Source organism: Xenopus laevis, chromosome 2L (genome assembly GCF_017654675.1).
Source record: "Xenopus laevis strain J_2021 chromosome 2L, Xenopus_laevis_v10.1, whole genome shotgun sequence".
Classification (NCBI taxonomy): Eukaryota; Metazoa; Chordata; class Amphibia; order Anura; family Pipidae; genus Xenopus; species Xenopus laevis.
In genome coordinates this window covers 167450638-167463334 of record NC_054373.1, presented here as the reverse complement: position 1 = coordinate 167463334, position 12697 = coordinate 167450638, and the positions used below count along the sequence as shown (strand labels likewise).

Here is a 12697-nt window from a genome sequence, read left to right as displayed (position 1 = left end):
TTCCTTTAACTGTTAAATTTGCTGTGAGTTCTAGAAGGAATTTAGTCTATTCATGAACATAATATGCAAAGCCATGAAGTTGTTACATGCAGCTTTTCACTAAATGCCCTTTGAATTAACCACTAAAGGCCAAAACCGTTGTGAGTATTAAGAGAATACTGTAAATTAAGAACTGGCTGCTATTTGACAAACCCATTAAATCTTATCTACTAGAACTGACTCCAGCAGACATCTCATGAATCCTTAATAAATATCCAGAGACCTTAATGCAATTACATGAAGAGGGGTTCTTTCTGGGTGAAAGAAACAGACCATTTTCTTTGCTGGACGAATAAAAGACATTTATGCTTTTGCTACAGATTACTAGTATATATCGGATCACCTGGTCAAGCTTGACACCACTGAATGCTGCCAGCACAATCCAAATAGGAGAAGCAAACAAGTAGATGCCAAGTCCTGGCACCAAATGTCACATTAGTATAAAGGATTGCGCTTCTGAATTCACTGCTTCCTACTTGGGTTCTATTAAGTGCTGCCAAGTGACGTCTTAACAGGAACAAATTCCTTCCAGCGTGTGTTCTCCCTCCCCCCTTATAAAAACAGTAGCAAAATGCTACATAAAAATTAGGTGGCGTTTGGAGTAGTGAATTATTTTTTTTTTTATTTTTTTTTAAGAAAGTGAGATTTGTTTGCAATTTTATTCCTTATTTATCACCTTTTAGTTAGCTTTTAGTTTGTTATAGAAAGCTGTATTCCTAGCAAATTTGCAATTGGTTTTCATTGTTTATTTATTTATTTTTGAATTGTTTAAGTTATTTGCCCTCCTCTTTCCAGCTTTCAGATGGGGGTCACTGACCCCAGCAGCCAACAATTATTGCTACGAGGGGTTTACATTTTTCTGTTATTACTCATCTTTCTATGCAGGCCTAACCCATTCATATTCCTGTCCCTTGTTGAAACCACTGCCTGGTTACTAGGGTAACTAGTCAGCGTTTTTTAATTGGCCTTCATCTTTTATTTAATTTTTTTTATAGTTTTTGAATTGTTTGCATTCTTCTTCTGACTTCTGCCAGCTTTGGTCGTCACTGACCCCATCTAAAAAACAAATGCTCTGTAAGGCTACAAAATATATTGTTACTTTTTATTACTCATCTTACTATTCAGACCTCTGCTATTCATATCGTAATCTCTTATTCAAATCAATACATGGTTGCTAGGGTAATTTGGACCCAAGCAACCAAATTGCTGAAAAGGCAAACCAGAGAGCTACTATATAACAAAAAATAAATAAATAAATTAAAAATTAAAAGCAACTGCAAATTGTTCCGAATATCACTTTCTACATCATACTAAAGTTATTAATAGAGGTGAATAACCCATATGCATCAGTTAATATTGCCATCTTAAAGGAGAATTCAACCTGTTCTTGAAAAAAACCCGTACCCCCCCACCCCAGGTAGACCCCCCTCCCTCCTCCCCCCAGGCTAACTACCCCCGGGAGATGCCCCATACGCCATACTTACCCCTCACCGCAGATTCTTCCAGCGAAGTTGCACGCGTCCATCTTCTGTGTCCTCTGTAAGCTGAACTGAGAGAGCGGTATTGCTGCGCATGTGCAGTTGGAGCAGATTGCGCAACTGTGCATGTGCGGAATTACACGGAAATGGCTGATCTCGCAGTCAGCTTACCGAGGAGCCGGAAGATGGATGCTTGGAACTCCGCTGGAAGAATTCTGCGGCGAGGGATAAGTATGGGGCATCTCCCTGGGGGGGGGGGTAGTTAGCCTGGGGGGAGGAGGGAGGGGGGTCTACCTGAGGTGGAGGGTATGGGTTTTTTTCAGAACAGGTTGATTTCTCCTTTAAGACTGTCAAACATACTAAGGGGCAGATTTGAATGGTAAATTCCCATTTCTGAATTTTTTTTTTAATTTTTTTTGTCAAGACTCACAAATTTCTAATTTAAAACCACAAACTTGAATTTGAATGAGATTATTCACACCTTGACCCTGGAAACAGTTCTAATTCCACTATTTTGCACCTAAAACCTGCCGAGTTCATGTTGAATTCAATGACAGAGGTCCCTTGAACTGGCACTGGGATGTTACTATACATGAACAGATAATTATTTATTACAACTTATTGACTTATTGGTGTACGGCTACAAGAAGCACATACAGACAGACAGGAGAACTACAGGACAGATGGCTATAGAAATCGATACACAGTACACAAAAAAAAAAAAAAAAGGAGGGATTGTGGTTCGTTAGTAACACAGCATGTTTCCTACCCATGAACCTCCGCTGCCTTCATTACAGTTTGTTAACTACTTTATCTCATATGTGTCACAAGTACAGTTTCTCTGCATAGAGTCAGATGCCAAACAAAGGACCCACCTCTTGTCCCAGTCGTGGTGTAAATGGGCAAGTCTTTAGCAGCGCGCTTGAGGATCTCCAGCTGAAACTCTTGCCTCTCCTCCCGCTCATACAGCTCTTTGTCAGATTTGGATAAGCAAAACTGTAGAAAGAAAGAAGGAAATCGGAGCAAGTTTAAACTGCACTACAAGAATGTAAATTCATTATCATGATTAAATAGTTAAAGAAAAACTATATTCCTCCGAACAATGTAGGTCTCTATAAAAAGATATTGCATAAAACAGCTCATATGTCAAACCCTGCTTCATGTAAATAAACCATTTTCATAATAATATACTTTAGTAGTCTGTGTCATTGGGGAATCCTAAATAAAAAATTGCCATTTTAAAAAATAAGGGCCGCTCCCTGGGATCGTAGGATTCATGGTGCACACAAACATACCAAACAAACTATACTTGGTAGGTCACATGAGCCAATTAACAGACAGAGTTGTGTCTTTTGCTTCCACACTTCCTGTAGTATTTCTGGTCAGCTGATCTGAGACACAAACCATCATGAAATGGTGGTTCAAGGCAAGAGTTGTAAAGGGGCAATATTTACTTAAATATATATATTCCAGTTTGGTAAGATTCTTTAATATGCCACTTAATTTGAGGATAAGATTCTTTAATATGTCACTTCATTTGATATAAACCGTCTGTTGCTTAATAATTCATTTTGGGGGTAAAGTTTTCCTTTAAGGAGAAACACATAACACTAGAAACAGGATATGCAAAGTCTTCTAGGGTCATTACACTGACCAGCTCTGGACACTGAAAACAATACATGCATTTCATATTTACTCTTGGCAAGGTTTGCGTGACACACGGGACTGTCCCTGTGACTGTTACCGAATCAAGTTGTGGCAGCTCCAAGTCTCTGAGCAAAGTCTATGGGAGGAATATTGGCTTGGCCAAAGATCTACTCGCTGTGCAGATGTGAAACCCCTGGGTGAGAAAGATTTTGCTATAAGGTATTACTTGGCCAGACCAGGAAGACATTTGTTCACCTTCCAATAAATTTTTTTCAGTTCAGTTGGTTTCAGATTGTTCGTCAGAAATAAAGACTTTTCCCAATTACTTTCTATTTTCTATTTGTGACTGTTTTTCTAATATTGAAGTGTAAAGATTCATTTTTCACATTATTATGTCTTTCTAAAGCAGCTGTATGAGGGGGTCACCAACTCGGCAACGATGTGTAGGTCGAGAAATTCTCAACCCGCACCTGACTCACAAAGACCTATGCTTGGCCCAGCCCAACGTTGCATATTTTCCTTATAGATCTGTGTCTATATATAGACACAACTGGGTGCAGAAATTGGGGCACTGTTAGGATGCGACCTGCATATTTTGTGTGGGTGTCAGCCCGAACCCCTATGACCTGAAGGCTTTCAGCTATCATGCTCATCACTACTGCAAACTGTTCTTATTTGATACATTAGTTGATACATTTCTTATCTTTGTCCCTGCTGAGCTGAATCCCTGAGTTTCATTAAAGGCAGTTGTTAGAATGGATACAATAGTTGCAGTGGCATAACTAGTTATTACTGGGCCCCACAGCAAATTAATTTTAGGGCCCCCAACATATCCAAAGGTTGCCCTGTTTTACCAGTATATGTTGAGATTGCTCAATAATGAGGACCTCATGGGGCCCCCTATACCTCTGGGCCCCCCTGCAGCCGCAGGGTCTGCTTCCTCTGTAGTTACACCCCTGATATAGTTGCTAATATCCCACAGACGCTGCTGAGAAATGTATCAACTAATATATAAGATTGTAACAGTTCAGAATCTGCGCCTGAATAACTGAGCTGCCAGACAAACACCATAAGACATGAACGTTAATATTTAAACTTCAATTTTGGAAAAACAGTCAAAACTATGACATGGAGAGCAATTGAAAAAAAAAAAAAAAACCCTGAAAAACAACTGAACTGGAAAAAAAAAAAAAGTTTTGGAAGGTGAACAACCCCTTTAAAAAGGTATTTTACTGTGAATTTGAGGAACACAATATTGTAGCTCAACCTGAATGTGCACCCTGTGCGACATATATTCTTTATACCAGGGATGGAGAAGGGGGCATGCTAAAAATACTGTGCATGTGCCTCGTGCTTGTAAGCATGTTTTTCAAGTAACATAGTAAGTTAGGTTGAAAAAAGACACACGTCAATCAAGTTCAACCGTTTAAAGGAAAACTATACCCCCAAACAATGTAGGTCTCTATTAAAAGATACTGAGTAAAACAGCTCATGTGTAAAACCCTGCTTCATGTAAATGAACCATTATCATAATAATATACTTTTTTAGTAGTATGTGCCATTGGGTAATCATAAATAGAAAATTGCCATTTTAAAAAATAAGGGCCGCCCCCTGAGATCGTAAGATTCACTGTACTCACATACAAACCACATGTAAGGTCACATGAGCCAATTAACAGACAGAGTTCTGCCTTTTGCTTCCTCACTTCTTCCTGTTACAGTTAGTGTTGTAGTATTTCTGGTCAGGTGATCTCTGAGGCAGCACAGATAGAGTCACGAAATGGTGGTTCAAGGCAAGAGATGTAAAAGGGCAATATTTATGTAAATATATATTCCAGTTTGGTAAGATTCTTTAATATGTCATTCAATTTGATATAAACTATCTGTTGCTTAAGTATTCATTTTGGGGGTATAGTTTTCCTTTAACTTTTTTTTTGACCTGCCTGACTGCTAGTTGATCAGGAGGAAGGCAAAAACCCCATACCCAAGTGTTTTAGGTACATGTACAACATTCGTACCAGTACCTTGTCAAAATTGCTTTTACACCAATATATTCCAAGACAACCAGTACAGTATAGAACATAAACTGGCTACAGCAGAAAGAAAAAAACTGGCAGTGCACCCACACATCAGGCCTTCATCACTGTTGTGTTATTGAGTGATAATCATCTAACCCATGGGTGCTCCGTCCAGGTTCAGTCGATTACAATGGAATTCTATGGAGGAATTGAAGTATTTTGCCATTTATTTGCTAAGTCAGTACAGCCAGTGGCAAAACATTCCCATTCCCATAGCCCTTGTGCCAAAGGCCTTCAGCAAATGGGAACTGAATTGGTGTAAAGACAGGGAAATAAAATGTAATTTGTGAAGGACAGGTAGCATTGTCAATGTCCAGGGTGACCAGCTAAAATAGAGATAATAGAGCCTAAATATCATGTTATACTTACCTCTTTGGACGGATTAGAAGGACGTGTAAATATTGTCTTCCAATAAGACCATATAAACATAATAAAAAATAAGTGGAAAATCACCATGTAGACAGCTGTAATAGCAACAAAACACATTGTTATGGCAGGAACAGAAAAGGAAAGAACACAAGTAAATGGCAATATCCCTTACATTAACCAATCAGTAAACACATAAGCTTATTGGGTTAGCTAATGGCGTTATCTACCATTACCAGCCGGCAGTCTACTGTTAGATCCCAATCTAGTTCTAAGGCAGCTGTCTTCTAATCAAAGCCATAAATGTGTAAGACAGATCTATATTATATGGCTAGGAAAAGTAAATACAGTAAATCATTACCTTTTTCAGCATCAGATGGAATAGTAACTAGAAGAAAACAGAAGAAAAGAAATATATTAAAACAAATGATCTTTGGATCACTGTGTTTATACCTAGAACAGAAAAATGAATACATGGTTTTGTTAGGGGTTAAGTTCGGTCTGAGTTGAGAATGGGCAGGTTAGGAAATTCCATACAGAATAACAGATTAGTGCTATTTGCCCAATTATGTGGATGGCCAAGTCAGACTAAATACACCTGCTCGTCTGGGGAAACTGGTGGCAGAACTGCAAAGCAAGCGGTTATATGGCTGTACAGGTATGGGATGTGTTTTGCGGAATCCCACTATCCAGAAAGCTCCAAATTACGCCAAGGCCGTCTCCCATAGACTTCATTTTATTCAAATAATCCAAATTCTTAAAAATGATTTCCTTTTTCTCTATATTAATAATAAAACAGTAGCTTGTATAATATCCTTATTGGAAGCAAAGCCAGCCTATTGGGTTTATTAAATGTTTACATGATTTTCTAGTAGACGTAAGGCATGAAGACCCAAATTACAGAAAGATCCCTTATCTGAGAAACCCCAGGTCTGAGCATTCTGGATAACAGGTCCCATACCTGTATAATAATAATAAACAATCCAACTGCTACTTAAAAGTCTTTGACTTCAGGGCTAATGTGCCAGATTGTTTTAATAGATCATTCTTTAAAGTACATGATTATTTGAATTTATCATGGTCAGCTTCTCAACAAAGGCTGTGTGCTAAGCTGCGGGTACCTTGAGACCCACACAAATCACTGTCAGCTTGGAATAGGCTTATAAATGGTATCCTTTTAATTAATGAAACAAGATGGTGCTTATTATTGTTTGTAAAGACCTGTCACATGGGCTTTGGAATAATGAAAGCAGACTGGTTAAGTCAGTGCTAAGCTGAGTGATTAAAGGCTGACAGTGCTACAGGTAGCGCAATATTCAGAGTGATTAAAGGCCGATAGTGTTACAGGTAGCGTAATATTTAGAGTGATTAAAGGCCAATAGTGCTACAGGTAGAGCAATATCATCATCATTTATTTATATAGCGCTGTCAAGATACGCAGTGCTTTATTCAGAGTGATTAAAGGCTGATAGTGTTACAGGTAGTGCAATATTCAGAGTGATAAAAAAGGCCGATAGTGCTACAGGTAGCGCAATATTCAGAGTGATTAAAGGCTGATAGTGCTTCAGGTAGTGCAATATTCAGAGTGATTAACATCACAATTAGCCTGGCACAGCTTGGCACTGCCCCCCACACTCCTCAGTTGGTCTGCCTCATAGTGTGCGACAAATAAGGACGCAATGTGATGCAGGAGCCCAGGAAAGAACTGGCTCAAAATAAAAACATTTTTGCAAATATTTCTGCTAAACAAGAAACATGCCATTTTATACATGATAAAAATGATTTGGGTGAAGACACTGCAGAGCCAATGTCACAACGACTACAATGGGCACTATCTGCTGACTGGGTAAATGAGGGATTTATACAACTTGCCCCTGAATGATCTTGTATGGCAGAGCAGCTAATCTAGAGTAATGCATAAGAATGAGCACAGTGTAATCCTTTCACTGCTGCTAATCTGCCCCTGGCCTGACTTCATCCTGAAATTTCTCTTGAGTTAAACCGACCGGCCTATGCCTGCAAGTATCTGTCTGGCCTTTACTATTCCCTGCACTGGCGTTTGCCACTTTTGAACAATAAAGTAAAAGCTTCCTGACTAACAGACTTGTAGTATGCCAGGCTAACTATGGCTACATTGTTTCAAGAAACAACCAGCAGTGAAGGAAACACAAAATGCTGCTTTCAAGTGCAATTTACTTTAAAGGGGTTGTTCACCTATAAATTAAAATTTTAGTATGACGTCTAGGGGCAAATTTACTAACCTACGAAAATTCGCCAGCGACGACTTTGCTCGCAGCGCAACACTTCGCCAGGCCTGGATTCGCAGGACAGCGCTAATTCACTAAAATCCGAAGTTGTGTCCAGGGCGCCGTATGCTGGCGAAGTTGCGCTAGCATTACTGTGCCAAGCGAAGCGAAGTTGCGATAACGTTGGCTAATTTGGATACGGCGGGAAGTTAAAGTTCAAAGGACGTATATGTTGCAGCCAATACATTACACTACACAAGCCCAGGGAACCTTAATAAAATAAAATAAAGTTGTTATATTGCCCTACACATGTGCCCAGTGTATAGTTTATGTGCCATATGTAAGGAAATGTAGGGGGGAAGCTGGGTACCCCAAAAATATTTTACGCTCTTTTGCAGCCTATCACCCAGAAAAAAGGAAAAGACACTAGCGTTTTTTGGGACTTTGAAAAATTTTCAGCTATTTTTTGAGGAACTCCTATCTACTCTATAGCACTTCTCCTGGTCTGAGGTGGCGAAGGCAAGTCTGGCGCAAGAGGTAATGTTCAATAAAATCTGCATCTTAGTGAATTTGCGTAGTTATGTCCATTCACCAGAGCGCACATTCGCCTGGCGTTAGGGAGCGAGGTACCGCTACAGTCTCCTTCACTAGCGAAGTTACGCCAGAGACCGTTAGTAAATCAGCGAAGTTCCGAAATGACATCACGCTGGCGTAAGTCACTTCGTCCTTTAGTAATTTTGCCCCATAGAGCGATATTCTGAGTCAATTTGTAATTGCCTTTCATTTTTTATTATTTGTGGTTTTTGAGTTATTTTGCTTTTTATTCAGCAGCTCTCCAGTTTGCAGGTTCAGCCATCTGGTTGCAAAGGTCCAAATTACCCTAGCAACCATGAGAGAATGAGAGACTGGAATAATGAGTAGTAAAAAGTAGGAATAACAATACATTTGTAGCCTTACAGAGCAGTTGTTTTTTATTTAGGGTCAATGACCCCCCCCCCCTATTTAAAAGCTGGAAAGAGTCAGAAGAAAAGGGTAAATTAAAAAATATTATAAAAAATGAAGACCAAATGAAAAGTTGCTTATCATTGGCTATTCTAGAACATACTAAAGATTAACCTAAAGGTGAACCACTCCTTTAAAACCACAGAGAATGTTTAGTCTGTGTATACTGGAAAGTCGCTTAGGATACCGCCCCATCTTCTCAGCATATGTTGAACAGTTGCTGTGAAATAAATCAATGCTGTAAGATCCAGATCTGCGGAGCGCTGGCATCAGATGTGCTTAAACGCGACACCCAGGCCCACAACACCAACACTTTATGTTGCACAGAGGCACCAACGTTTATTACGTAATGTGAGAACTGTTACAAATGTCAGGATCAGTGGGTATAAGCAGCTAAACGGATACTTACATTAAATATAATTAAGTTTCCTATAAGTCATGTTTATCGTTTTTCATTGATAGTTCTGCTTTTAATTATTTTAATGGTTACTTGAAGTTCCTAAACTGTTGTTGTCAACCTGACTGTCCCTTCTCAACTTGTCAGTTAGAGTTTCTAATGCTAAGGGTACACGGGCAGATTCGGGGTGGCAAATCTCCTCTTCTTTGGGGCGACAATCGCCCCGAACTGCCTTCCCCTACATTCCCACCGGGTATAATGAAAAATCGCCAGCGGGGTGGCACTCGCGGCACTCCTTTTTCTGAAGTCGCCTGAAGTTTCCCCATGAGGCAACTTCGGAAAATGAAGAGCTGCGAATGCCATCCCGCTGGTGATTTTTCATTATAGCCGGCAGGAATGTAGGGGAAGGCAGTTCGGGGAGACTGTCTCCCGGAAGAGAAGATTTGTCGCCAGGGCGACTAATCTCCCCAAATCTGCCCATGTGCCCTTACCCTAACAGACTACTGCTGCACAGATATGGCAGTCCCCGAATAGGGAAAAAAAGGGTGTAAGGAAGGTAATATAAAAGCATCAGGCAGATACCTTTATGGCAAAATTATAAATAGCATTCAAAGACAATGTTATGATAGATAATAAAAAAGTTTATTTTCTGGTGTCAGTATCTCTTTAACTTTAAGGTGAACCACCCCTTTGATGTGAACCATGTGAACTAGTGATGTGCAGGTCCGATTTTCCTTAACCCAAACCGCACCGAAACCGAGTCCCCTCTTTTTATAGGCCCGTGCCAACCTGTCCTGACATCACAAAAAGGGTGGGGTGTGGTGAGCGAGCATGCGCCTATAAAAACAGAAGCCGCCAGTGTAAAGCGAGCGGGCAGAAAAGTTCAACCCGAGTGTTGAGGTCGCCCCAAACCCGCCCGACCCACGGGTATCAGGCTGGCCCGCACATCCCTATTGTGAACCCAAAAGTAACAAGAACAGGAAAAGGTCACATATGGGCATGATTTATCCAAGGATTTAAAAAGGATATAAAAAGTGGTTTCATTATTTGGCAACCTACAGAGCTTATAATGTAAAAATGGGGTATTCTGGATGGAAAGGCTGGTGGGGATGAGAGGAGAGCAGGGCAAGATTGAGAAGCCTCTGGCACCAGACACTTGGACAAAGATCTGACTCAAACTAGAGTATCAGTAACCAGCACACGCACAATGTATAGTCCTGAAGCAGTGCGTATGGCAGGACAGCAATGTCTTTGATGTTTTAGCATGCAATGGTAATGAATGGACTAATTAATAGATATGTATTCATTAGCACAAACGGACTTGCTCATTAGTACCTACACATCCTCATGCACCAACAGCTACACTAACCAGTGGCTACTCATTAGCTTGCTCACACTAGAACTTTAGGAGACTGTATACAGCTATAAATATGGACATAATTATATTATATAATATATTGTATCCCCAGCCCTACACACACACACAGATTGGCACTGTTATTAGTTTGTACCCAGCACTTTATCAAGTGTGTGACGGGTTGGATAAATATATGTCTCACACCTCAGTGCATGTGTATATACATACACATATATACACACAGTGAATGCCATGCTTATCTCTTTATAAGAAGCCAATTCTGCCCAACAATAGTCACATTTCAACGATAATGTGCCAAGAATTGCCAAGAGAGAAAGGGATAAACTAGACAGGAGATTTTGTGGGTGAGATTTTATCAAATCAGATTTGTGTATCAGTCCCATTATATGTGGACCCATGAGCTACATCTGACTTGTAGGATGTAATCGTTCATCAGACAGCAACAGACAAAATCACGTTCCTTCCTTCTAGGTCCAATCTTTGGGGTTGTTGGACTAGATGTATGAAAAGTGTTTGACCTGCCCCATATATCTCTGATTGTACAATATCTGTCCGTGTGTCCCATGCCCTGAATGTCACTGAACGTACAACTATCTTAAACTGCCCCTATCCCCCCTAATAATTTCCCTGTTGGAGCTGCAGGCATTAGTAGTAGAGATAAACACACCAAATATAGATGGAAGTGACTGCCTGTCATAAGGAAGGATCAGAAAGTTATTGGCAACCAATAGGGACACTGCGGATTTGTGAATAAGCCGTTATCACTTTAAAGGAGATGTGGAAAGTCGTAGTGCAACTGGCTTCCCTCCACAGGTTATTGAACTACAACTCCCAACACCCAGAGAGCTACTGCCTTGGCCCAGGGCTAATGGGGAGAGAGAAGAGGAAAGAACCTGCTCCTGAAACTTGGATGTCAGATCGATGGTAAAACAAAGTGAGTTCATTGCCTGGGCACTGTGTGAATAGCGTGGGGATAAGGGGCATTAGTGTGGGCACAGCTGGCAACACACAGTGTCACACACACACACACACACACACACAGTCTCACACACACACACAGTCTCACACACACACACAGTCTCACACACACACAGTCACACACACACACAGTCACACACACAGACACACACACACACAGACACACACACAGTCACACACACACACAGACACACACACAGTCACACACACACAGACAGACAGACAGACACACACACACACACACACACACACAGTCACACACACACACAGACACACACACACACAGACAGACACACACACACAGACAGACACACACACACACACAGACACACACACAGACACACACACAGTCACACACACAGTCACACACACACACACACACACACACACACACACACATTCTCACACACACAGTCACACACAGTCAGTCACACACACACACACACACACGAGTCACACACACAGTAGGCATCCCCCTCCCTAAATCCACCCCCCCCCCCCAAGCAGGAAGCAGTTACTCACAGACGCACAGTTCCAGTACAAAGGCGTAGTAAGACCAGCAGGCCACCGCCGTGATGAACAGCACAGGGATCCAGCCCACTACCCGTTGGCAGCAGCGCAGAACGTGAGACGGCGCCATATTTCCGCTCCTTTACCGGAGCCCCCGGCACTACACTAACTCCTGTCACCAGCCGGAGGAGGGCGGAGTTTAGGACTAAAAGAACCCATCCGGGCACGCCTCTCTGACACTAAAGCGCCTCCCTCTAGGTTCCGCCCACCGTGGTAACGCCCATCCGGGACAGTCTGACTCGACGTTCCGCCCATGCCACGCTCCACTCTAAATAAGGAAGGTGCTATGACTTCCGCTTCATTTTTCCATTGGCCTCTGTACCTAGAGCTTCCTCATTGCTCCTTGTCGGGAGTGGCCTGTACCTCAGCAGCACCGGACTCTTCTTTATCTACAGACTGGTCACATGAGACCTCAGTTCCAATAGGCAGAGCAAAAGGTTTCTGCATTGTGGGGTCAGTGACCTCCCCATCCGCGTTAAAAAAGCCGTAGAAAAGGAATATCAATTGAAAGGTTACTG

At 41.3% G+C, this 12697-nt stretch overlaps 1 protein-coding gene across 3 annotated transcripts in view; it reads right to left on the bottom strand.

Annotated features, from left to right (window-relative positions):
• Nucleotides 1-12408, bottom strand: part of zdhhc20.L (zinc finger, DHHC-type containing 2 L homeolog) — a 32682-nt gene extending 20274 nt beyond the window's left edge. Inside the window, exons 1-4 of one of the 3 annotated variants that reach the window (XM_018244993.2) lie at nucleotides 12132-12408; nucleotides 5970-5996; nucleotides 5612-5706; nucleotides 2393-2513 (exon numbers count right to left, since the gene is read on the bottom strand). In XM_018244993.2, the coding sequence (XP_018100482.1) occupies nucleotides 2393-2513; nucleotides 5612-5706; nucleotides 5970-5996; nucleotides 12132-12249 (361 nt within the window). In that variant the 5' untranslated portion in view covers nucleotides 12250-12408. 3 annotated transcript variants of the gene reach the window in all.
• Nucleotides 12409-12697: the final 289 nt, after the last annotated feature.